This window comes from Schistocerca serialis, chromosome 9, assembly GCF_023864345.2.
Source record: "Schistocerca serialis cubense isolate TAMUIC-IGC-003099 chromosome 9, iqSchSeri2.2, whole genome shotgun sequence".
In the NCBI taxonomy this organism is placed as follows: Eukaryota; Metazoa; Arthropoda; class Insecta; order Orthoptera; family Acrididae; genus Schistocerca; species Schistocerca serialis.
In genome coordinates, this window is record NC_064646.1 from 90,393,236 (window position 1) to 90,418,441 (window position 25,206).

General features: G+C 42.7%; 1 protein-coding gene across 3 annotated transcripts; it reads left to right on the plus strand.

Annotated features, from left to right (window-relative positions):
- Positions 1-4,221: 4,221 nt before the first annotated feature.
- Positions 4,222-24,801, plus strand: LOC126418444 (cytochrome P450 6j1-like). 3 transcript variants are annotated; one of them, XM_050085207.1, is made up of 8 exons: positions 4,222-4,264; positions 10,333-10,748; positions 13,182-13,306; positions 15,221-15,480; positions 17,240-17,387; positions 19,065-19,286; positions 20,883-21,134; positions 24,390-24,801. In XM_050085207.1, the coding sequence occupies exons 2-8, from the start codon at positions 10,360-10,362 to the stop codon at positions 24,560-24,562; spliced, it is 1,569 nt and encodes a 522-aa protein (XP_049941164.1). In that variant the 5' UTR covers positions 4,222-4,264; positions 10,333-10,359; the 3' UTR covers positions 24,563-24,801. The 3 variants fall into 3 exon arrangements, with proteins under 3 accessions (XP_049941164.1, XP_049941165.1, XP_049941166.1); XM_050085208.1 differs by lacking the exon at positions 4,222-4,264 and adding an exon at positions 4,288-4,307; XM_050085209.1 differs by lacking the exon at positions 4,222-4,264 and adding an exon at positions 4,687-4,797.
- Positions 24,802-25,206: the final 405 nt, after the last annotated feature.

Below are 25,206 nucleotides of genomic sequence, written 5' to 3' on the forward strand. Positions count from 1 at the left end.
TTTTCTTCGATCGAGAAACACGCGGGACGTCCTAATCTTATATATGTGCACGATCTTAGAAATAAGATTATTACCGCTGGGCCATTTTGATCAAATAAGGTTTTCGATATGACAGAACACAGGTTCTTTGACAGACCCTCAACCGGGAGGCTTGGTATTTCACATCATAGCTGCGGATCACAAAAAATATCCGGACGCTAGTTTATGAAAGAAACTTATGGTGACCTCCTACAACGGGAGCCGGATTATATTCAGGAATGAAGAACCACTGTCCTTTTAGTGAGACCACCAGTACCGCCGTGATTGCGATCAGCAGTACTCTTGAATAATACAAAGAACAAGAACAGTCTAATGAGCACCATGGATTGAGAGTAAACACAACAAAGACGCAAAGACACATGGAATGAGGACTAGCAAAATTCCGATTAACGATGAACTTAACACGAAAACTGGCGATCACGATGTAGACGAGTTAGAGTATCCTGCTACTTTGAAAGCAAAATAACACAAAACGGCTAAAACAAGGAGAAAATACAAAACAGAGCACCACAATAAAAAATGGCATTATTAGCATAAACGCTCTAATTGAGTCCAGCATCGGCATTCTGAGAATGCACATTTGGAGGACGTCATTGCGTAGCACTGAATCAAGATCTATGGGAACACTGGAAAAATAGAGGAGCGAAGCGTTTGATATGTTTCACAAAATAAAGGATGTCGAAAGTAATGCAGACTTACGTGATACGAAAACGAGGAGTTCTCAGCGTAATCGGAAAAGAAAGTAACACATGAAAAACACTAACACGAAGATTCAAATGGCTCTGAGCACTATGGGACTTAACATCTGTGGTCATCAGTCCCCTAGAACTTAGAACTACTTAAACCTAACTAACCTAAGGACATCACACACATCCATGCCCGAGGCAGGATTCGAACCTGCGACCGTAGCAGTCGCGCGGTTCCGGACTGAGCGCCTACAACCGCTAGACCATCGCGGCCGGCATAACACGAAGAAGGGACAGGATGATAGGACATACATTAAGACATCAGGGAGTAATTTCCATGGTAGTAGAGGAAGCTCCAGAGGATAGAAAGCTGTAGGCGAAGACTGAGATTGGAATAACATGGATGTTAATTTGAATATTCTCAGGGACAGTTATTGCACTTCGATCCACAGCTCCATGACGAGCATACTGTGCACACTTCAAGGAGACAACAGCCGTGTCCACAGACCTTCAGCACGGCGAGTGACCTGATAGAGCTGCCGCCCTTCTTCTTTATTTTTATTTTGAGTCACTATTTATTTGATTGGTTTGATGCGGCCCACCACAAATTCCTCTCCCGTGCCAACCGTTTCATCTTAGAGTAGTAATTGCAAACTATCTCATTAATTATTTGATGGATGACGATGTTTTGCCCTCTATAGCGCGCTCTAGTATCATAGAAGTTATTCTCTGATGTCTTAACAGATCTTTTATCACTCAGCTCCTTTTTTTTGTTAGTGTTTTCCCTATGTATGTTTCCTTCCAGGTTCTCCAGAGAACCTCAACAATATTCAGCAGCGCCACGTCTCAAACGCGTACATTTCCTTCTGCTCCAATTTTCTCACAATCTCATTACCATACAAATATGTGCTCCAAACGTAATTCCTCAGAAATTTCTCCCTCAGATTAAGATTTCTCTTGGCCAGGAATACCCTCATTTCCAGAGTAGTCAGTTTTTATGTCATTCTTGCTCTGACCGTCGTGGGGTAGCAGAATTCGTAGCAGAAGGTAGCAGAATTCGTTAACTTCGTCATCTTCGTGCTTCGAAATTCTGAGGTTATGTTCCTCGATGTTCTCATTTCTGATATTTCGCTTTACTTACGTCTTTCTTCGATTTATTCCCAATCTATATTTTATACTCATTATAGTGTTCATTCCATTCGTCACATTCTGTAATTCAACACATTCTCTAATTTTTCTTCACTTTAATTGAGGACAGCTATGTCATCAGCGAATCTTATCACTGATATTCTTTACCCGAAATTTTAATAAGCCTCTTGGAACTTCCTTTTATTTTCCTCTTTCCTTCTCGATTGAACAGAAAGGACGAAAGACTACATCCCTGCCTTACAACCTCTGCACCAGAGCACTTCGTTCTTCCTCTTCCACTCTTATCATTCTCTCTAAGTTCTTGTACATATTGTACGTCAACTGCTTTTACCTACAGCTTACCCCTATTTTTTGAGAACTTCAAGCATATTGTTCCATTTCACATTGTCGAGCGCTTTTTCCAGATCGAGAAATCCTATGAAAGTACTTCGATTTTTTTTCAGTTTTGCTTCCATTATTAACCGCAATGCCAGAACTAGGTATGTGATGTCTTCACTTTCCTAAAGCGAAACTTGCGTCATCTAACATATTTTCAGTTTCCTTTTTCCTTCTGCAGTATATTACTCTTGTCTGCAACTTGGATACGTTGTTGTTGTTGTGGTTTTCAGCCCAGAGACTGGTTTGATGCAGCTCTCCATGCTACTCTATCCTGTGCAAGCTTCTTCATCTCCCAGTACCTACTGCAACCTACATTCTTCTGAATGTGTTTAGTGTATTTATCTTTTGGTCTCCCTCTACGATTTTTACCCTCCACATTGCCCTCCAATACTAAACTGGTGATCCCTTGATGACTCAGAATATGCCCCACCAACGGGTCCCTTCTTCTACTCAAGTTGTGCCACAAATTTTTCTTCTCTCCAATTCTATTCAATACCTCCTCATTAGTTATGTGGTCTACCCATCTAATCATCAGCATTCCTCTGTATTACCACATTTCGAAAGCTTCTATTCTCTTCTTGTATAAACTATTTATCGTCGACTTTTCACTTCCGTACATGGCTACACTCCACACAAATATTTTCAGAAACGACTTCTTGACACTTAAACATATACTCGATGCTAACTTAGATATGTGAGCTTTAAACTGATTGTCACATTTGTCGGATGTTGCTGTCTTCGGAACTGTATGGATAATGTTCTTTCTAATGTCAGATGATGTATCGCCAGTGTCATATACTCTAGACATCGACGTAATTGTCGTTATGTTTGCACTTCTCTCAATTATTTTAGAAATTCCGGTGGTACGTTATTTATCCCTTATGCGTTATTTGATCTTAAGCCGTCCAAATCTCTTTTAAATTATGAATCCCGTATCTCTTCCCTGTCGATTCCTGTTTCTTATTCTATCATGCCAACAGACGAGTCTTCCCCCTCGTAGAGGCCTTCAGTGCACTCTTACCACTTAAAACGATAGGAAGCGAGACTATTACTAACAGTTGGTGAGTATCATCACCCAACATCCTCCCAAATTTGGCCATTCTACAGCATTTACTCATCATTGAGTCCCTTCAGCTGGATATGACGTATCTCGAGGCTCATGTGCACTCTCTTCATCGCTGAACTGAGGTCCTTATTAAGGCTGCTGTAACTGTTAGACGGTATTATTGTGACATCTGTAGGCGTAAAACTCTTTTTTTTTTAGTGCAGTCGTATGTCAGTGACTGTCCATCAACATAAAAGGTGATATGCAAAGTGCAATTCCTTCTCAGATAATGACCTCGTTCACCACTGTTTTTAGCAGTCTATATGAATTCGACATCTGATTCCCGAGACAACATGAATTGTGGCCCAAGAACATTTACGACGAGTATCCTAATTCTGTGAGTGACTGAGACTGACATTATGCTGTACCATAACGGGTTCTGCAAACTCGATTTATTTTTCAGTTTTAAATGAAATTATACTGCACCACAACGGGTTCTGGATACTCGATTCATTTTTCAATTATAAATTTATGAAGATAGAGGATATCTGTCTCAGCCTGAAAACTGACTTTTCTCTTCTGGGACCGAATGAAGGATTTAAGACATCACTGGGTCTAAAAACGGGTCGTTCTAAGAGAACAAATAATAAAAGTATACTGTTACGCTCCTTGAATCTAGTCCATAGCTCAACTGTCACATCTTATCAAGAGACATTTTATTAAAAACTCGCTGCTGGTGGAAGTCCCAATATAGTTATCAGGGCAATGGCCTTTATCTCGATGTGCGATCTGCGACGCATATCCTGAAAAGCTTGGTCACTATTGGTTCAGAACACTTGGTAACGCGAGCAGTATTACGTAACGCCCCAGGGGTGGGGTCCAAGGTTATCGGCTACCGCAGAATCGCACATAAGAGAAGGCCAGGGACTGCGAAAACACAGTCCGCTGCGAATCTCTGCTAGTAGCGGTAAGTCTGCTCCAACAACTCTCTTCTTGTCTACACAGAATTCGTGAGTAATACTTTTGTGTCTGACTGCAAGTGGCTCTATATTAATTCATATTATACCATACTCTGTTTACAACGCAAACGTAAATAATTTATCGACCTGTCATTCCTCTGTCATGACAATTCTATGTGTGTGTTACTCGAGCCACACCTGTATCCAGTGTTTAAAATACGGATATTAGTTTCACTGAATAATACACATGGTTCTGACTCGTCATTTGCCGGGAATGACACATAGTATCCATCTACGGTTCATTTTATATCTCAGTGCAATTTGTGGGTCTGCCACAATACGTCAAATCTTTAACGACTTTTCCAAGATATTTCCAATTTCTGTATCCCGAAAATAATTGTAAAGGACGGAGGGAAATATGAATTCTATCTTATTTGCTTTATAGCTTTGCGTGTTGATCACCTTATCTTATCCCCTCAGTTTTCGTGGGAACATTACGTAGCAGCTTCATTCCACCCTGCAACCGGCTGCTTGAGATTGTGTAAGTACGATTTCGCGATATATGAATAGCCTATATGTTGACACTGTTATTATAGTGCTCTTGTTTTCTACTCGTCTTATGTTGTTGAAATCTTTAGGCAACAATAAGGTTCCCCCTGGTTAATTTAGGCATTTTCAGCGGTTGCAGATAAAATACAAGGAAATACTGGTTTGCTTAGCCGTGAATATGTTGTACTGAGATACAAAGTGCTTTAGAGAAACATTTTAATTTCACTTTATATGCATATTTTTTACACAAAAATGGTGTTCACCTCATGACAAAATATGTACAGCTATTTATACATTTTTATTTGCTTCGTAGACGAAAGAGAAAGTTCAAAATAATTAGTTGAAACGTGTTTGGTTAGCAACAGAAATAATTTCCGTAGCAGCTGAGGAAGAACGGCTACTAGTATATATACTATACTATACTATATCATACTATATCATAATTTCTACAAGACAGTGCCGTCAAACAATCGAACTTGGAACCTGTTCGCTCTGCCCTTCTTGGTGTTAACTATGTGTTCGGTGTTGTTTCAGTCCCACACGCTTCCACGGAGACAAATGTGTTTCGTAAGCATTCTTTTTCGTAGACAAGCGAAGGACTTCGTAGTATTCGGAACATAAATCGCAGACTATCACTGGTTTTTAAACCTGGACTCATAAGCGTTCCGCTTCGCATCGCTGCACATATCTGTGCGATAGGAGCGATTACACGTAGTTGTGGTTTAGTGGCGTCTAGTCAAACGTTATGACATTATTCCGTTTCGTGGAGTGCGAAACGCTAGATTTCTCTGTACTGAGAATTAGTTAACAATTCTTGCACCAGGATTTGTAAAATTCTGATTCGATATTACATCAGTTTTCGCTGGGTGACGTGCTGACTCATAACTGTCTCATCTTCCGACTTATGTGAATCTGCGTTTAACTGTAACCGGTAATTGGTACAGCAATGGTCTTATCAGAATTCGCTGAGGCGGATGCTGAGTTAGTTCTGTTTCTGTGGATGTACATGCCCGTAAAGATTCTTGGCTTCCCTCTGCGTGGTAACATGAGGAAAGCTCCGTAGTACATGCATTGTTCGTCGTGAAGAACTCCTTTTTGTTAAATTTACCTCATTTCGACTTAGTTGCATAATTATACTGAACAGAGAGTTAAGTGATGTGGAGGGCAATTTTTTAGAACAATTCTAATGAATGGTGGGCTCCATATGGTTCCCAAGTTGTGCAGCGACCGTAAGCCATAAAATTACCAAATAAGCAGCAACCAGTCGCAAAATCATGTTTTCTTTATTTACTTTTGCAAATCGATTTTAACTGATTAACAGCAATCATCGGTGCTTTCAACGTATATGGTCCCTGAGTAGTAAAACTATCTAAAGCACAGGTCAAACATAACTTTTGGTAATTTTGCAATTCTAATGCTTTCCTTGTAGGATGGGAGAGTTCTGTACGTTGTCAGTGCTCCTCCGAAGAAGTGCTGTTTAATCTATACTTAAGATTACTTATCAACCAATATGGACCCTATCGATCTTAGGTACCTTTGGTGTTTGATCTCCGCTCATTCACGTACTGATAAATATCTCACTTTTGTTCACAGTGATATAAGCATTGAATTGATTTTCGTTTGTGCAGGAATATTTGAAGCCAAAAACTATGCATGCATTTACATGTTTCCTTCTCGGTTTTTGTGCAGTATGTACAAGAGCTAAACGTAAATTGTTGTGCCACAGTACCCATAGAGTTTGATGAGATTCTTAAGACTTTTAGATACCCTTCATAATGATTTTGGTACAATAAGTAGTGAAAAATTGGGTATTTGCCTCTTGGACTGACCAAAAGTGTTCCACTTACAAGTTTGTGTGGTTTTCGTGCTTTTTTAGTAACTATTCTAGGTTAGGTGCTCTTTCTAGATGATGCTCTATATCCTTTGTTCTCGGATTCCATGAGGGACTCCTGACATAATGAACGATCTCAGAACATAATTGGGGACAGCTTGCTTAGTTTGTTACCGGAACTTGAGACGCAGTTCTACTACTGCACACTCGTACATGATTTACGAAAGCACAGCAGCAAATTATACGTTACAGTTGTGTGAAATGATGCAGTTGTGTTACGTGTAAGCGTCAGCAGCCTTACTTACAGTTGTACGAAGGACAATCTACGAACTTGTGATTATGAGCCTTGTTGACATTAGCATGGCACAAATGAAGTGGGAACCTTGTTGTGTTGATTTATCCAGATTTTAACACATTAATTGTCTTGTGTTATTAATTTTTCATCTTATTCTCTAAAGTGGCTCACGGTTTTCCATTTCTCACTGTTAAATATGGTGATTTGTATGTAACGGAGTACTGTGTAGAATGACGAACGATTTGTTAGTAGGAAATAATAAAATACAGCTATGATACACGTGGGTAGTATAAATTGAAGACTTCACTAGTTTCTGGGACGAATTTCCACTATACAGAGGAAAGCAAGCTGATTTGAAACAATGTGGCTGTTTAAAACGTTGTGGCTGATGCCGGTTTGTACCTGGGGTTAGTCAACTGTTTCCAGAGTGAATTACCACTTTTCTTGTGAGTGTGTGCCGATTTAAAACTTTCAAATAGACTAAAACCATGCGGCGGTGCTGGGACTTCGGTTTCGAACTTTTACAGATGTCTCAGAATCGGATCCCGGTTCGGAACATCGGCTCAATCTACACGAAGGTTTCTGATCAGGGCTCATTTAGCTGTCTAGATCCGGGCTAAGCTACACTACGTGATCAAAAGTATCCGGACACATGGCTGAAAATGACTTAGAAGTTCGTGGTGCCCTTCATCGTTAACCCTAATATTCAATATTGTGTTAGCCCACCCTTAGACTTGATGACAGATTCCACTCTCGCAGGTGCATGTTCAATCAAGTGCTGGAAGGTTTCTCTGGGAATGGTAGCCCTTATTGAAGGAGTGCCGCACTGAGCAGAGGTATCGATGTCGGTCGGTGACGCCTGGCACGAAGTCGGCGTTCCAAAACATCCCATAGATATTCTGTAGGATTCAGGCCAGGACTCTTTTCAGGCCAGGCTATTTCAGGGATGTTTTTGTCCTGTAACCACTTCACCGCAGGCTAAGTATTATGATCAGGTGCTAGATAGTGTTGAAAGATGCAATCGCCATCCCCGAATTGCTCTTCAACAATGGGAAGCAAGAAGGTGCTTAAAACATCAGTGTAGGCCTTTGCTGTGGTAGTGCCATGAAAAACAACGAGGGGTGCAAGACCCCTCCGTGAAAAACACGACCACACCCTAACACCACAGCCTCCGAATTATACTGTTGGCTCTATACACGCTGGCAGATGACGTTCACCGGGTATTCGCCATGTTCACACCCCGCCAACGGATCGCCACATTCTGTACCATGATTCGTCAATCCACACAACGTTTTTCCGTTGTTAAATTGCCAAATGTCGCTAATTACACCAAGCGAGGCGTCGTTTGGCATTTACGGGTGTGATGTGTGGCTTATGAGCAGTCGCTCGACAATGAAATCTAAGTCTTCTTACCTCCCGCCTAACTGTCATAGTACTTGCAATGGATTCTGATGCACTTTGGAATACCTGTGTGATGGTCTGGATAGGTGTCTGCCTGTTACACATTACGACACTCTTCAACTGTCGGCGGTCCGTGTCAGTCAACAGACGAGATCGGCCTGTACGCTTTTGTGTTGTACGTGTCCCTTCACGTTTTCATTTCACAATCATATCGTAAACAGTGGACCTAGGGATGTTTAGGAGTGTGGAAATCGTATGACACAAGTGACATCCAAACAGGTGACCACGTTAAAAGTCTGTGAATTCCGCGGAACACCCCTTTCTGCTTTCTCACATGTCAAATGACTACTGAGGTCGCTGATATGGAGTGCCTGGCAGTAGGTGGCAGCACATTGCACCTATGAAAAACGTGTGTTTTTGTGGGTTTCAGGATACTTTTGATCACATAGTGTATTTCTGTACAATCTCCGTTCTTCTGGGAGTGGTGGTCCCGAAAGTTATGTGGACGTACTTCTATGAATTTTTTGAGGTAGGAGATGAAGCGCTGGGCGAAGTGACGCTTTGTTGGCCGGTTGTGAGTCATCCTTATCCAACTTAGCTGGTAGAGCAACATGCCGGAGAATTGCAAAGGTCATATGGTCGAATCACGGTCCAGCATTCCATACAGTTCCCAGGAAATTTCCGCCTCGTCAATGTTTGCAGTACATAAGGATAGCAGAATGAATGAATCTGTAATGACAACGTTAAAGAACGAAACGCCCCGTGTTCTGCACGACAGATAACATCAAATAAATGGAATCATTTGAAAATCAATACTTTCCCCATAGTTCCAAATGAAGCCCTTTCGCAAATGTTCCCATGTAATTATTGTGGAAATTTAAGTGTTTCTGAATAAAAAAAGAATTTATCTAATATCAAATGTTTATCTGAGTGGCATTTAGACTTGCAAAACAATGCGTTGGATATGTACACACGTATCAAACCATTAACAAGTAAGTAGATCTCTTGTTAGATGATACTGTAACCATTCGCATTATATTTGTATTTGCTTCTAACCGTACAACTAAAGAGTTATCATGTTCCCATCGACAAAGTGGTTGGAATATTTCAAAATTTTGGAATGGTAACGTAAAGGTTGAAGCTGAAATCAGTACCGAAACATGTTACTGACATCGAAAGGTCAACAACAATTTACATTAAGAATTGTTATTCTTGCAGCTTATGTAGCATCTACAAAGAGGAGGAAGGCACTGTATCGATTTCCCAACAACTTTCAACATCAGCTTTTGGTTTATATGCATTTAAATTTTAGTTACCCTTAATAATGTAAATTCACATGCCAAAAGAGATATTTTCGCATACTGCACTACGACAGTACAGAAAAAATGTGTGTATACAAGTAACTATTACTTCAGTCCAACAGGAAACTGTTTAGACTAACGAGACTTCATTAACAGGTTAAACATTATGTTAAAATTTTTTTCGCATAGTCTTCACTTCGAGTTTTACGTCAGACTGTGATAAACATACATGAAATATAGTCGCAGTTGCGAATACGGGACAACCATCAGTGCTTAAAGGAGTCTCGACACTGAAAAGTTGTACCAGGCCGGGACTCGAACCCAGATATTCCGCTGTGGACGAGTGGTTACGTCAAATGCTTTGGCTATCCGTGCATGACTTATGACCAAAGACAAACTCCCTATACTCGTACACACATTCAGTAATTCCCGTACGGGGGAGGACATTTTAGTTGAAAGTCTCCGCCTCGTATCGGTGGATAAATACGATACTACAATGCTTGTGTTGTTAAGAAGAATGGTGCATTGTTCGTTTGGACATGCATACAACCATGTCCGAAGGAACATTGCACAATTCTTCTTAACAACACAAGCACTGAATATAGTATAGTGTTAGGAATATCACTAAGACTAAAACGCACTTATCCTAAATGTACTGAAGCTCCCGCGTAGCTAAAGTACTATATCTTTGCTTGACAGGTATCGAAACTGGAAAGCATCTAAACCATGACGCTGATGACGGGCAGTTGGCTGCTGGACGCAGTCTTGCTGTTGGTACCCCTGCTGTACTGGTACATGACGCGGAACTTCGGCTACTGGAAAAAGCTGGGAATCCCTTACTGGAAGCCCACTCCCTTCGTAGGCAACATGGGCAGTGTGGTGCTCGGCCAGAAGCACATGGGGGAACCAGTGCTGGAGTGCTACCACATGGCTGGTGACGCCCGCTTCATGGGCATGTTCGCCTTCGACCAGCCGCTGCTGATGGTGAAGGACCCAGCGCTTGTGGGGCGCATCATGTCCACAGACTTCTCCACCTTCTACGCCACCAACGCGAAAATCGATCCTGTTGCCGACCCGGTCATTGGCATGTCGCTTTTTGGCCAACACGGTCCTGGGTGAGTTTCATCGGAAAATCTCTACTATGTTCACGTTGTCTCTATCATGGACTTGGTCGAGTGTCTGCAAACTGCCGGCAATATAATACAGTCTCTAATTTTTAGAATGGTGTTAATGTTAAGAGTAATACACAATCTGAAACCACAATCTTTTTTTTTCTTTTTAAACTGAGCTGATCAAAAGAATGACAACAGCGTTTGAGTATAGAGTGCACATCTGTCACACGGCTATAGCAATTTGTAATGGGCTCCGTCACGTTGAAAGTACCTGCTTAAAAGAGTAGCATTTAGTTGTAGCACCCTTACATGATCAACGTTATGGTCGATGTTACGTTTACTTTCTTTTAAATCAATGCCACTTGTTGCGTAACACTTCCAGGATTCAAAACGTTCAGTACTCGTAGCCTGTTAGGGACAAGTAGCACACAAACTCTAAAAAAAACTTCTGTGTGCACGAACTGCAACTAAAATTTTACAGTGAGTGAAAAAACATGGATCAGCTTTTTGCAAATGTAGGGATATCGGTAGTATCGCGTACGCAAGGTATAAAAGAGCAAAGTGTTGACGGAGCTGTCATTTCTACTCAGGTGATTCATGTGAAAAGACTTCCGACGTGATTATGGCCGATCGACGGGAGCTAACCGACCTTGAACGTGGAGTGGTAGTTAGAGCTAGGCGCAGGGGACAACATATTTCGGAAATCGTAAGGGAAATCATTATTCCGACATCCACAGTGTCAAGGCTGTGACGAGAACACAAAATTTCAGGCATTACCTTTCACCACCTACAACGCAGTGTCCGACGGCTTTCACTTAACGACCGATTGCAGCAGAGTTTGTATGGAATTGTCAGAGCTGACAGACAAGCAACACTGCATGAAGTAGCTGCAGACCTCGATATGCGACGTATAACGAACGTAGCGGTTACGACAGTGTGGCGAAATCTGACGTTAGTGGGCTATGGCAGCAAGCGACTGACGAGAGTGTCTTTGCTAATAGCTATACATCTCTTGCAGAATCTCTCCTGCGCCCGTGACAATATCATTTGGACCCTAGACGACTCTAAAGCCGTGCCCTCGTAGGATGTATCGACTTCAGTTGGTAAGAGCTGATGGTAGGGCCCCAATATTGCCTAGACCTCACGAAGCCAAGCTGTCAAGAAGGCTCCGTGAAAGCTTGTGGTGGCTCCATATTTGTGTGGGATGTGCTTACATGAAATGGATTGGGTCCTCTGGTCCAGCTGAGAAGATCATTGGGTGGAAATAGTTATGTTCCGCCTCTCGGAGGTCATTAGCAGCCATTAATGGACTTCAATGACAATGCTCCATGTCACAGTGCTACAACTGCTCGCGATTAGTTTGAAGGATGTGATTCTTGAGTTCCTCCCGGAGTATTTGATAAATATCCACGGGTGTACTGCCGGTCTACAGTGTCCAACGGGCACAATATTTCGGCGATCATACATGTCGCCATCATCAGGTGAACTGACGGACTGAGCTCCTGTGAACGTGCCGGTACAGAGATGTGTACGCTATGGCTGCTCAGGGGGAACTGGGTTCGGTCGCGGCGGCGGCCGATTTAAATACCCTCCGCCCGCAGCGCACTCCCTCCGCCGTCCGCGCCCCGAGCCGCGGTCGCGCGGTGGAACAGATGGTGACGGCGTCTGAGATGACGTCGGTGTGATGCTCTGTCCGCCGTGGTCGTCACAGCCATATGTTTGCTCGATTTACTCTTGATTAGCCCAATCGCTGGTTCCCAAGCCTTGCTAAGATTATAGCCACAGTCACGGTTTATGAGGTCGTCATTGGTGCGAAATGTTGTGCCCGTTGGACACTGTAGACCGGCGGTACACCCGTGATTGTTTTGATTAGTTTGAAGGATATTCTGAGCATTTCGAGCGAATGACTTGGCTACCCATATCACCGACAGGAATTCCATCGAACATTTATGGAACATAATCGAGAGATTGGTTCGTGCACTAAATCCCGCACCGGCAATATTTCCGTAATCATGGACGGCTATAGTGGCAGAACGGCTCCTTATTCCTGCAGGGGCATTCGAGTTAGTCCATGCCACGTGGGGTTGCGGCACTAAGCCCGGAAAAAGGAGGTCCGACACGATACAGCAAGTATCCCATGAATTTTGCCACCATAGTATACCTTAAAGACAAATTATTATTATTTAATGTCTTTTTTACATTAAAGCTCCGTGCTTTGAGAATGTCAACTATAGTGAGCAATGCTGTTAACTGCCAGGTGTCCTTAAGAAGTAACTATGACTACTGTACTGCTCATAGTAAATCAGTACTAGTTGCTCAATACATACTTATAGCTGCTTGTGTACATCTAAGTTGTCTTCAGAGATCTCTAGATTTATAAATCATCTTGTTCTAGAAAAGCATTTAGTAGCATAAACGATCTTTGTTTCTTTATAGATGGAAGAAATTACGTACTGTTCTAAGTCCAGCTTTCACCTCTGGCAAAATCAAACTCATGTTCCATCTTGTAAATGAAGTTGGACAGAACATGACTCGCCTTCTTGAAACCGAAGCCTCTAAAGGTAACGAACTCTTCTTTTCAGACTGAATAATTAAAACATTTCAAGCTAACAGAAGAAACTTTTGACGCATAATCGTCACTTTGTATTATGTTATTTCTTGTACTTCTTTAAAGACAGGAAAAAAATTAGAGAAATCTCCAGTAGCATTGTTATGAAGTTTCTGTCACAAGCTGTATTTTTTGGGAGTTTAGAAAGTGAACACTTCCAAATTCTCCCTCCCTCTTTGCTCCGAAGTGTTGTCATATCTACGGTGATAATGCCGATAAGTCTTACGAATAAATGACGATGGATTTTACCGAATATAGTAAATAGGTCACTTTCATAATTTAATATGGCAGTACATTCAGAAATTGCCAATAATACAACTTCAAATGGTGGAGAAACTACAGGGTTGACGACGACGCTACCTCTTCTCCCCACCCATACCCCTTCCCTTTACCCCTAAGGTGTAGGAGCTATATTGCAGTAAGCTATTTCACACAGGCTTTAATATAACATTAAGTGGAACATCTACATAACAGTCATTCAATGGCAGTTTTCATTAGCAGCTGTAATGTACATAGCATAGTAATATCTTATTCCCTGTTACTGACACCTCGCTGTAGCAGCCGTTGTTCTCAAATGTTCTACAGCAAACATTTTTTTTTTAATTAAATAGCAGTGGTGTAATAAAAGAGGCAATTTATAGCAAATGTAATGGTTGGTTCAGGGATGGTATCTTTTCGACCACAGACAGAGAACACGTCACACAAACGAAGCTACATACAGTGATTAGCGAAAACGTTATGATCGCTTGTTTAATAACATTTTTGCCAGTCTTTGGGACAAAATCCATCACTGATTCTGCGTGCCAGTGTCCCTACAGTTTGTTGATAGCTTTATGGACATATGTGGCGTTCTATATCTACCCTCAGGTCATGTTCGCGTAAATGACAGGCCGCTGATTTGCGGATAGCAACCCATATGCCCATAGGATTTATGTCAGGCGAATTTGGTCCCTGAGACATCAACGTGAGTTCACTACATGCTCATCAGACGACTGTAGTACGGTTCTGGCTCCGAGATACTGAAAGTTATACTGCTAAAAGATGACATCACCGCCAGGGAAGACGTCAAACGTGAAGAGCTGCAGGTGGTTCGCAGCTGTCAGAGTATCTTCGATTACTACCACAGGTCCCATGCAAGAGCAGAAGAATGTCTCCCGTAGTAAAATACTGCTCACACACCAGCCTGCCTCCGTGGGGCGCTGCACTTTTCGAGCGATTAGCCACATCGATGAAGGCATTTGTGGAGACGACCCTCGACCTAGTGTTGCAGAAATGTGATTCACTCCAAGACCCGACACGTTTCCACTGATCGACGGTCGGATCCCAATCGTCCCGTGCCCACTGCTATCCTAATGATGACGTCATTAGGTCAACACTTAAGGGTGGTGTGCTGAGAAGCTCCACGTTTAACAATGTCCCGAAACACTTGTGCGTGCGCCAGCACTGTGTTCTTTCGTCAGAGCTGCCACCGATCACCATCCAGCCTACTATACAGCGCAGACAAACCTCCGAATCCTACGATCAGTGAAGAGTCGTGGAAGTCCAACCATTTTGCCCCTAGCCCTTCTACCTCTTTTCATAGGTGCTCACGACAGTAGCACGTGAACGTACAAGCAGTTTCACCGTTTTCGAGATACTCGTTCACGGCTTCTGCATAATAATAACCTACTCTTCGTATTAATTCAAACATGTCATAATTTTTTCTATGAAGAACATAGTATTTTGCTGGAGGGTTGCCAGATAAGTGGATAATGATTAGTGATATGTGGTTAATTGTTGTAAGAACTCCATTTGCCTTTTAGCATGCAGCGTGCGTGTGAAGAAAACGTGATTTATATTTCCTGTTTCGTTTCCACGTGTCCCTCAGGCAGCGCAGTCGAGCTCAAGGACGTCATGGCGCGATACACGACGGACGTGGTCTGCTCCATCTTCATGGGCGTCAACGCTGGCTCGCTGGAGGACCCCAACTCTCTGCTTCGAGTAAATTTACGGGATATCCTCAGAGAGAATCTGGTGGGACGGACCATAACGACATTACTTTTCTTCGCTCCTAAGCTGATGTCCTTCCTCCATATCCGGGCTGGCAGCAAGAAAATAGAGGACTACTTTGTGCAGAACACAGGAAAGGTTCGTACTTACACACTACCAGTTTACTTAGATACGAGTATTTCCAGAAGGCAAAAACCTACATTTCTTTATTTCGGTATTTATCCTACTCTGATTTTGTCGTGCAAGAAAAGCCATTTCTTACACTAAACTATTCATTTCTTTTAACAAGTCCTGTAATTCTTCCCTCATTTCACTTTGAATTCAGCTTCTGGTCATTGTTTTCTTTTTTTGATTTTGATCGCTCGTTGTACGATGTAAAGGTTCATCATTAAAGGAGGAGGACTGTATCCCTGCGTTATGCCTCTTTGACTGAGAGCTGTATAACTGTCAGGCCTATTAAGCCCTCTCGGCTCTTGCACGTAATGTGTATTGTACATCATTCCATACATCGTAAACATCTTTTTCGTTTTGATATTTGAAACATTTTTTGGAGGCAACCGGTTGCACACAACTTTTTTAAAAACACATTAAGCAGGTTTCGATAGCTCTAACACTATCTTCAGCAGAATGATAAAAGTTGCATGCACTCACATAACAACTTTTAAGTTTAAAATTTTCAGCAACAGTGATCTCTATATATATATAAATATTTTCAGCAACATGTTCCGTGAGTCAAGAATATGATCATATATATATACGGAACATGTTGCTGAAAATCTAAAAGTTATCACGTGAATTCATGTAAAAGTTACAATTCTGATGAAGATAGTCTTAGAGCTATCGAAACCTGGTTAATATGTTTTTAAAATCGTCGTGTGCAACCGGTTGGCTCTTACATTTTACGAGGGCTGGAACATTAATAGTGGCAACTATTTATTTACAGCTTGTACAGAACAGATACGTGTTGCAAAGTTTTACTGACCTTTAATGTAGTCACCAGCATTGTCTATAACCCGTTGCCAGTGATGTGGATACTCTTAGCAATGCCAGTTGTGTTGAGAGTTCGAGCGGCACGGTCTATTACCCGACGAATTTGTAGCAGTTCTGAAGCGAATTCCGTGATGTTTCCTTCAGTTTAGAAATCGAGTTGAACTCACGAGGGCTTAAGTCAGGTGAGTGCAGTAGGTGATATAGCACTTAGCAGCCCCATCAGCCAAACAAATCAGTAACAGCTTGCACTGAACGTGCTTGAGCATTGTCCTGCAAAATGATGGTCAGGTCCTGCAGAAAGTGTCACCATTTCTGTCTCTACGCTGTTAATTTTTGGAACACAACCTGCGACCAGCTTAGAGACAGATGACTACCCCAGCACGTCTCCTTCCCCAGTCCAAATTTCTATTTACTCCTCAACCCACTTGGTATTCCCCCTAAACTCCAACACAATTGCTGGGGTTTTCCATCACCAATTTTTGAGAATTGAAAAGGTCACTGGAACCACTTAGCTTCATTTGATTAATGCACCAATTCCTGGTTGTCGAGCAGGACCCCCGTTTCGTCCAATGCTAAGATGCTATTTCGGCTCTGCTGCAGAACCTCTCAGATGGTATTCGAGTTTGGGGAGAATACCAAGTGGCATGAGGAATGGATGGGAATTTGGATTGAGGAGGAAGGAGTGATAGGGTAGCGCATCTGCCTAACGGGCGGGACACTTGGGTTAGAAACCTGGCTTACGCAGAAATCTTCATTCGTCGCTTCAGTCTGCATATATACACCAAAAGAGAGTCATATTTGGAATTACATGATTTCATTTGATTGCATCTTTGCTAGGTGAAGCAATGACCGGTGTTTTCATAGTTTTCCCTGTTGTGCACTATAAACGCACTACTTCTGTCCACAGCTCATCGAGCACAGGAAAGAACACGGCATCGTACGGAACGATGTGGTTGATCTGCTCTTGAAAATCAAGGAAGACAGACTTTCTGATGACGAGGACTCTAAGGAAGATATTGCAAACGAGAAAGCGAAGGCAGGAGACAAAAAACTCAGTAAGTTACAATTTTATAATTTAATAGCCTTGTTTTCGATTTACGATTACATTCATTTACGCAACATTTGAACTACCGTCAAGCCTTGTAAACAGTTTTATGTGAGATCCCTGAAGGGAACCTGACAGTTTAGAAAATTTTTCTTAACTTCTTGCAAGCTGTGTCTCATCACTTGCACGAAACACACTAAGATGGCATAAGCATGGGGTAGCGCCTAATATAACGTTTGACCTCTTTTTGCCCGGCATACTTCAGCATCTCCACGTGGCATGGACGCAATAAATCGTTGTAAATCCCCTGCAGAAATATGGAACAAGTTGCTTCTATAGCAGTCCATAATTACAAACGTAATGCTGGTGCACTATTTTCGCATTAACTGACCTATCGATAATGACCCATAAACGTTCGACGGGATTCATGTCGGGCGACTTACGTGACCGAATCATTCGCTCCAGTTGTCCAGAATGTTCTTCAAAACAACTCCGAACAGCTGTGGCACTGTGAAATGACACATTGGCATACATTAAAATTTCATCGTTGTTTGGGAACGTTAAGTCCATGAATGGCTGCAAATTGGCTCCAAGTAGCCGCAAATGACCGTTTACAATCTTTGATACGTTCTGTTCGACGGAGAACCCAGTCCATCCTACGTAACAAAGTCCACACCACTATCGAGCCACCACCACCTGGCATAGTGCCTTGTTGACACCTTGGGTCCTTGGTTTCGTGGAGTCTACGCCATGCTCGAGCCCGACCATCAGATGTTACCAACTACAATCAGGACTCATGTAATCAAGCCACCGTCTCCCGGTCGTCTAGGGCCCAACCGATATTGTCACGATTCCTGGAGAGGAGCTGTAGGCGATGTCGTACTGTTAGCAAAGGCACTCACATCGATTGTCTGCCGCCATAGCCCATTACCTCCCACATTTAGATGCACTGTCCTAACGGATATGTTCTTCTCACGTGCCACTGATTTCTGCAGTTATTTCAAGCAGTTTTGCTTGTATCTTAGCAATGACGATTCTAACAAACGCCACAGCTTTCGGTCACTAAGCGAAGGTCGTCGGCCACTGCGTACTCTGATGAATGATGATGATTATCATGATGACGGTCATCAGCGCACGTACAATGTCCCAATGATTATTCAGTCCATTTTTACACAGTCCAACCCAGCCAGTGTCACGAATGATGATGGTGATGATGAAATGATGAGGACAACACAAACACCCAGTCCCCGGACTGAGAAAATCTCCAACCCGGCCGGGAATCGAACCCGGGACCCCGTGATTTGATGAATGAGGAGGAAAGCCTGAGATTTGGTATTCTCGATAGACTCTTGATCCTGTGGATGTTGGGATATTGAATTCCGTAACGATTTCCGAAATGCGATGTCCCGAGCGTCTAACTTCGACAACAATTCCGTGTTCGAAGTCTATTAATTCTAATCATGCGGCAATAACCACACCGGAAAGTTTGTCTCGTGTATCACCTCGGTACAAATGAGAGATCCGTCAATGCACATTTTCTACCTTCTGTACACAATACTGCAGCCATCTGTATATGTTCATATTGCTATGACTTTTTTGTATATTAGTTTGGATCCATTAATGCGCATTACTGATTGCAGTGTACTTGCCTTGCAGCGTAACACAAATCTGGTGCTTTTTCCTGTAGAACTTACGAACGAGCTCATCGCAGGCCAGCTGATGTCTTTCCTCAACGCCGGGTTCGACACTTCGTCCTCGACTATGTCCTTCTGTCTGTACGAGCTGGCGCGGAACGCGGAGCTGCAGGAAGAGGTACGCCAGCACGTGCGGCTGGTGCTGAAGAGACACGGCGGTCAGCCCACGTACGAAGCCCTCAACGAAATGACGGACCTCACCAACGTCGTCAATGGTGAGTACTACAAAGTGGAATGCACCCACTGTAACTCTCATTATGCAATGTCGCCTCAGATACGCCAGTAGGCCTTTCGGTAAGAGTATTGGAGGATCAGTCATTCAGGGTACGTTGTCACCATTCCGAAGACGTCTGCACTGCAACATATCCTGCACTAGCCTCTTCATTTCTGTGTAACTACTCCAACCTGTACCCGATTGAAATCACTTGTTCGAATTTGACCCTTGCCGACAACAGGCAATAAAACACTTCCCATCCGTATTCACGCAGTTTTTGGGTTACAACACTGACGATATGCGGGTAAGCATGGAGAATGAGTGGCCAAGCCTCGAGCAACTGATATCGGGTTTTGTGCATTTTTATGCACAGATTTTGCATGAAGTTGCGATTATACGCCGCTGTGACACATGTTCCACTTGGGATTCTTACTTGTCGTGGTGATCCCTCGTTATTCATATGCAAAAATCATATGCCTGAGCTCTGACTGATTGCGTCGAAAATTTTTTTAATGTGGAGAAACACAAGCTCTCAACTCAATGGACTGTGATTTCAACTCGTAATCCATATGTAATGAATAGCATAAATTCGACACAAGAATCCTTGACCTTCATGATCTAATCGTTGTTTGAAAAAAGTTGCTATGTCCAGGCGTTTCTGCTTCTCTTCCGCAGTCAAACAGTGTGTGACCCATCGCTCACAAATATTTCTCTTCTTAAAATCATTGGTGAGAATGCGGAATACTGACGTTGCGGGAATTCCCGTGGTTTCAGAGAAGTTTCTCACAAGTCGCACTGCGATCTTCTTCGAGAATATTTACCACGAGTTTCACACGTCATTCATCTATTGACGTTTTTGGCCTTGCGGGTCTAGGATTATGGTCTACTCTCCTACGACCACCACGAAAACGATTAACCAATCGTGCGACATCGCTGCAATCCACTGTAAACACGCCACAAACTTCACTTAACACACTGTGGGGCTTTCGACGACGCGTGAAGTTTTGATTTTGGTGTATGATCTCTGATCTTCAACAGTCACACTACCGGAGGCCCCTGCAGGGTCCATTCTCTACCTCTCGCCAATTCTATGTTAGAGTGTTTCTTCCTCAAGCTCCCAACTACATCTGAAGTAATTTTGTCGTTGCATCAAACAATCCACAGTAATACTAACCTGCGCATCATTTATGAAATGTCCCTGGTAGTAGTTACACACGCGAGAGACAAGCATATGACGTATTTTCGCTGTCCAGATAACAGGTTGTGATTGGGAATAATAAACGAACAGCAATCAGTACTGAAAAGTTCATAGAAACTAGTCTCTCAGTGGTTGCCGGTGATTCGTTTGCTCAAGAAACATCTAAATGAAGAGAGTGTGACGGTCACATTTCATTTAATACGTTTACAGATTTACTGCAGTCAAATACCTGTTCAATCACACCCATTTCTTTCGGGAAACTAACTCGTAATTAGTATAAGTACAGAAATAGAAATATAAGTAACTCGAAGGTCAGAAAACAGAATCCTGTCCGGATATAGTCTTTCGACGGCTCAGGCAGTGTATGAGTAGAAAAAAAAAACATTTTTCTGGTTGCAGAGGCGCTGCGGATGTACCCACCTGTCAACTTCCATGACCGCGAGGCGTCCCGGGACTACAAGATCCCTGGTACGGACATCGTCCTTCCTAAGGGGACCGGTGTCATCTTCTCGGTCACTGGCCTACATAACGACCCACGGTACTGGAAGGAGCCCCACAGGTTCATGCCGGATCGCTTCAGAGAAGAAAACTCGAAGGACAGGCCGAGCTACACATTCTTGCCGTTCGGCGAGGGACCGAGGCTGTGTATAGGTAAGAACCAGATCGCAGTGTTTTCGTCTTATCTCCAGATCAGCCAGTCAGTTAACTCAGTGGTAAACCACTTTTATAGCAGTGGATAGCTTTCAGTGTCCACTTCTGTGGCGTTTTCAATGTCGTGAGGACGCAAATGCATGCAGGACACAACAACAGCAGGGAATCACTGGACTGTGTTCGTTCGCAGCTCCAGGACTGACTGAAAACGCTAAAGAAGTGACCGCGAACGTCTTTTCACTATAGCGCGTGCTACGTGACTCAGGGATAGTCACATTGTCCTAACTTACCTAGATACGTTACAAGATTTCCATGGTAATAACCTACAACAGATTGTGTGTAGAAAAACGAGACTCCGATATTACCGACTTTTTAAGTATTGATATTTTTGTTCGATACTATGGTATCGGTATTGGTAGCACGTAATGCAATAATTTAACAGTCTTAGAGAGTCGATATCAGAAGTATTGACATTGTATTGGAGTAAATAACAATTAAATGGATATATTTCAATATGTAAATGAGATGGAGATGTATTTTTCCATAGCTCACAAAAGACATCTTAGAAGCTGCAAAACTAATTAATAAGAATCTAAAGTGATTACTCTCAACCATATTATGGAGCAGATTCGTCTAAAAAAGTACGCAGACCGGGAAAACCACAAAATATTCAGTATCTAACCAAGCACAAGAAGGGTTTTGCTTTTGTAACACAATGTTTGTTGTAGGAGTGCGGGAAATGCCAGTGGCGAATGCCGTCGAGCGAATGTGACGTACCTTTCCTTGTACGTATCCACAGTGTACTGTCAATGGAAAAGCTGCCTGTATTTCGTAACGCACAGCGCACAAATTTGAAAGACATGGAGGTACACCTGACGCGGGTCTTTAGAGATCCACGAATGGCTTCTCGATACAATACATGTGACCTCTGAGCAGGTGCACACCGCTTATTTTGACGAGTACGTGTTTTACGTGAAATTTATTTTTATTGTCGCGACATGGTTGCCAAGTCCCGTTCAAACATCGCGAGAATTCTGTTAGTATGGTGTCACTCACCGAAGTCGAAATTGACTATACCAATGTTCGAGTATTCAACCTTTCACCGAAGGTTGATGACAACTTTCTAAAGGACATTTTGACCCCATATGGCAACGTGAAAAACCTACGTCGTGAACGTTGGTCTACTCAACACAGATTACAGTGTTATTGTGGAATTCGTTCCGTGGAAATGCATATCAGACGCTATACTCCATCACATTTTCTAGTGTGTGGTTCTCGTGTTCGTGTCCTGTATACTGTCAAGAGAGAACCTGCTTCCTATTCAATGAAACTACACACGTTCGGTCTAACTGCCCGCGGAGGGTTTTTGTATTAAAACCGTCATTAATGCAACGTCGCAAATTGACAGTTGCTGATCTTGTTCCTTCCACTCCCGAAGCCGGACCTACTTCTCCTTCAGATCATAATGCACAAAAAGTCAGTTCTAATAATCGTGTAATTGAATGTCCACCTTTACCTCCGCGACAGGTTCAGAATCCTATTGCCCCCAGGATAGAACCCGTAGCAGTGACAAACAAGCGACGTCACACTCAAGATGGTGAGTGAGGATATAGCTGTGCCTTCTGCCCCAAACTCCTCCGAAACGATGGTGTCCCATGCTCCTCTCGATGCTACGATGCCTCCCACACGTGGTACAGTGAGTGGCGAAGAAGTTACCTCCGGCATCCCTCCTGCTCGCGATGTAGCCTACTGAGCTGCCTCTGTGGAGAGGGAGCGGAGTCCCCCCTCCCCCCCCGTCTTAGTGTCCAACGTTACAGTATGCGACAGCACAATGTCCTCCTGATCCTTCGTCTTCAGACGTCAACGGTTTCCAGGATTTGCCCCCTACGACAACTCTTGAGAAGAATAAAATTAGGGACCAAGTATCACGTGTTGTATTGGTAGTTCCACAGAATGCTCCCCCCTCTCTACCTGCAGTACATGACCTTTGTTCTGTGGGCAAATTAGGATGCAGCCTTTCGCCCCTACTTCCAATCTGTACATCGCAGAAGCAATGATGGAAATAAAAGTAAGGTTAAAGAGTGGAATTACAATTTAAGGTGGAAGGATATCAATGATACCATTCGCTGATGACATTGTTACCCCGAGGGAAAGTGAAGAAGTATTACATGATCTGCTGAACGGAATGAACAGTCTCATGAGTATAGGGTATGGATTGAGAGTAAATCGAAGAAGGGTGAGGGTAATGAGAAGTAGTGGAAATGAGAACAGCGAGAAATTTAAGATCAGGATTGATGGTCACGAAGTAGATGAAGTTAGGGAATTCTGCTGCCTAGGCAGTAAAATAACCAATGACGGACGGAGCTAGTAGGACATCAAAAGCAGACTATCAATGGCAGAAAGGGCATTCCTGGCCAAGAGAAGTCTACTAATATCAAATATCGGTCTTGGGGAAGAAATTACTGAGAATGTACGTCTGGAATACAGCATTGTATGGTACTGAAACATGGACCGTGGGAAATCCGGAAAAGAAGAGCATCGAAGAATTTGGGATGTGGTGCTACAGACGAATGTTGAAAGTAAGCTGGACTGATAAGGAAAGGACTGAGGAAGCTCTACGCAGAATCGGAGATGAAGGGAATATGTGCAAAACACTGATATGGAGAAGGGACAGGGGTTAGATTATCTGTTAAGACATGAGGAAATGACTTCCATGGCAGTAGAAGGAGCTGTAGACGGCAAAAACTGTAGAGGAAGACAGAGATTGGAATACATCCAGCAAATAATTGCGGACGTAGGTTGCAAGTGCTCCTCTGAGATGAACAGGTCAGCAAAGGAGAGGAATTCGTTGCGGGCTGCATCAAACCAGTCAGAAGACTGATAACAAAAAAAAAAAAAAAAAAAAAAAAACCAACACGCGCTGCAATGTTGTAGAGGACAGTGTGGTGGTTACGAGACCGTTAGAATGGCACATACAGGCATCTAAAGTGTACAGTCCTGTATATGGTACAGCGCATATCAATCCCTATAACTTTCTTATCTTGTATGTAACTGTACTACCATTGCTGTTCATGTGAAACAGGCGAATGGACTATACTTCGTTTATATATGTTGTTGATAGTGAGGCATCTGGTGCCACCACTCAAATAAAAAATACGGATATGAAAATAAAAATATTTTTTAATGCAGGAACAAAATCATGATTGTTATTTGTGCGCTGTTTGCAGAAAATGACATTTGTTCCCTTGTTTCTAGGCATGAGGGTGGCATACCTGCAGATAAAACTGGGCCTCGTCCACATCCTCAACAACTTCGAGGTGCTTCCAGCGCCAGACACGCCCAGCAGTCTGCGGTACGAGCCCACCAAGTTCATTGGAACTCCAGCTGGGAAAGTGGCTCTGCGTTTCAGGAAAATCCCCGCTCCTTGAGGATCCTCCAATGTCTGCTGGCCTACAGTCGCCACACCGTTCACCATTAACAGAAAGAAACGGCAGTAACTGCGAAGACTGATGTGACTTTACGACGGCAGTTACTTGTGTTTCGATCTGTACGAGCTACCCTTCTGTACGTGTAGTACAGTAATACGAATACTGTGTTGTTTTTGTGTTGTTTATTATATGTCAATAAATTATATTAATAAAACTTTGTAATAAACAATTTTGTTTTATATTTGTTTCTGTTGTTGCACTCATCCTAGTAACAAATAACTGAAAAATCTTCAAGGTCGAAAAGCATGTCATAGAGAAAAATTCAGTTTAATATACACAGGGAAAACAGTACAACTTCTAGTCCAACGTGGCATCCAAGATACCCGTAACGTAGGTGTCCATAATTAAAATTACAGTTTCGAAAGGCTGTGAAAGGATACACACTGCTCAGAATGACGTCAAACTTGAACTGTATATTATCGACACACAGAGATCTGCATGGACCCGAAAAAAATAGGAAAATTTTACCAATAGACGACTCTGTAAGCGTCTTGACGTAAACTGGGTCGGCTACAAATGGCAGATGAATCGCAATACTACGATTATGGTTTTTTGTTGCACATTACACCATCCGTACTGGTGGA

Excerpts from the sequence above, each read along its gene's own strand:
- LOC126418444 (XM_050085207.1), top strand. The coding sequence starts at position 10,360 with ATGACGCTGATGACGGGCAGTTGGCTGCTGGACGCAGTCTTGCTGTTG. Across the intron at positions 13,307-15,220 it reads TGAAACCGAAGCCTCTAAAG|GCAGCGCAGTCGAGCTCAAG; the intron begins GTAACGAACTCT and ends CGTGTCCCTCAG. Across the intron at positions 19,287-20,882 it reads CCTCACCAACGTCGTCAATG|AGGCGCTGCGGATGTACCCA; the intron begins GTGAGTACTACA and ends TTCTGGTTGCAG.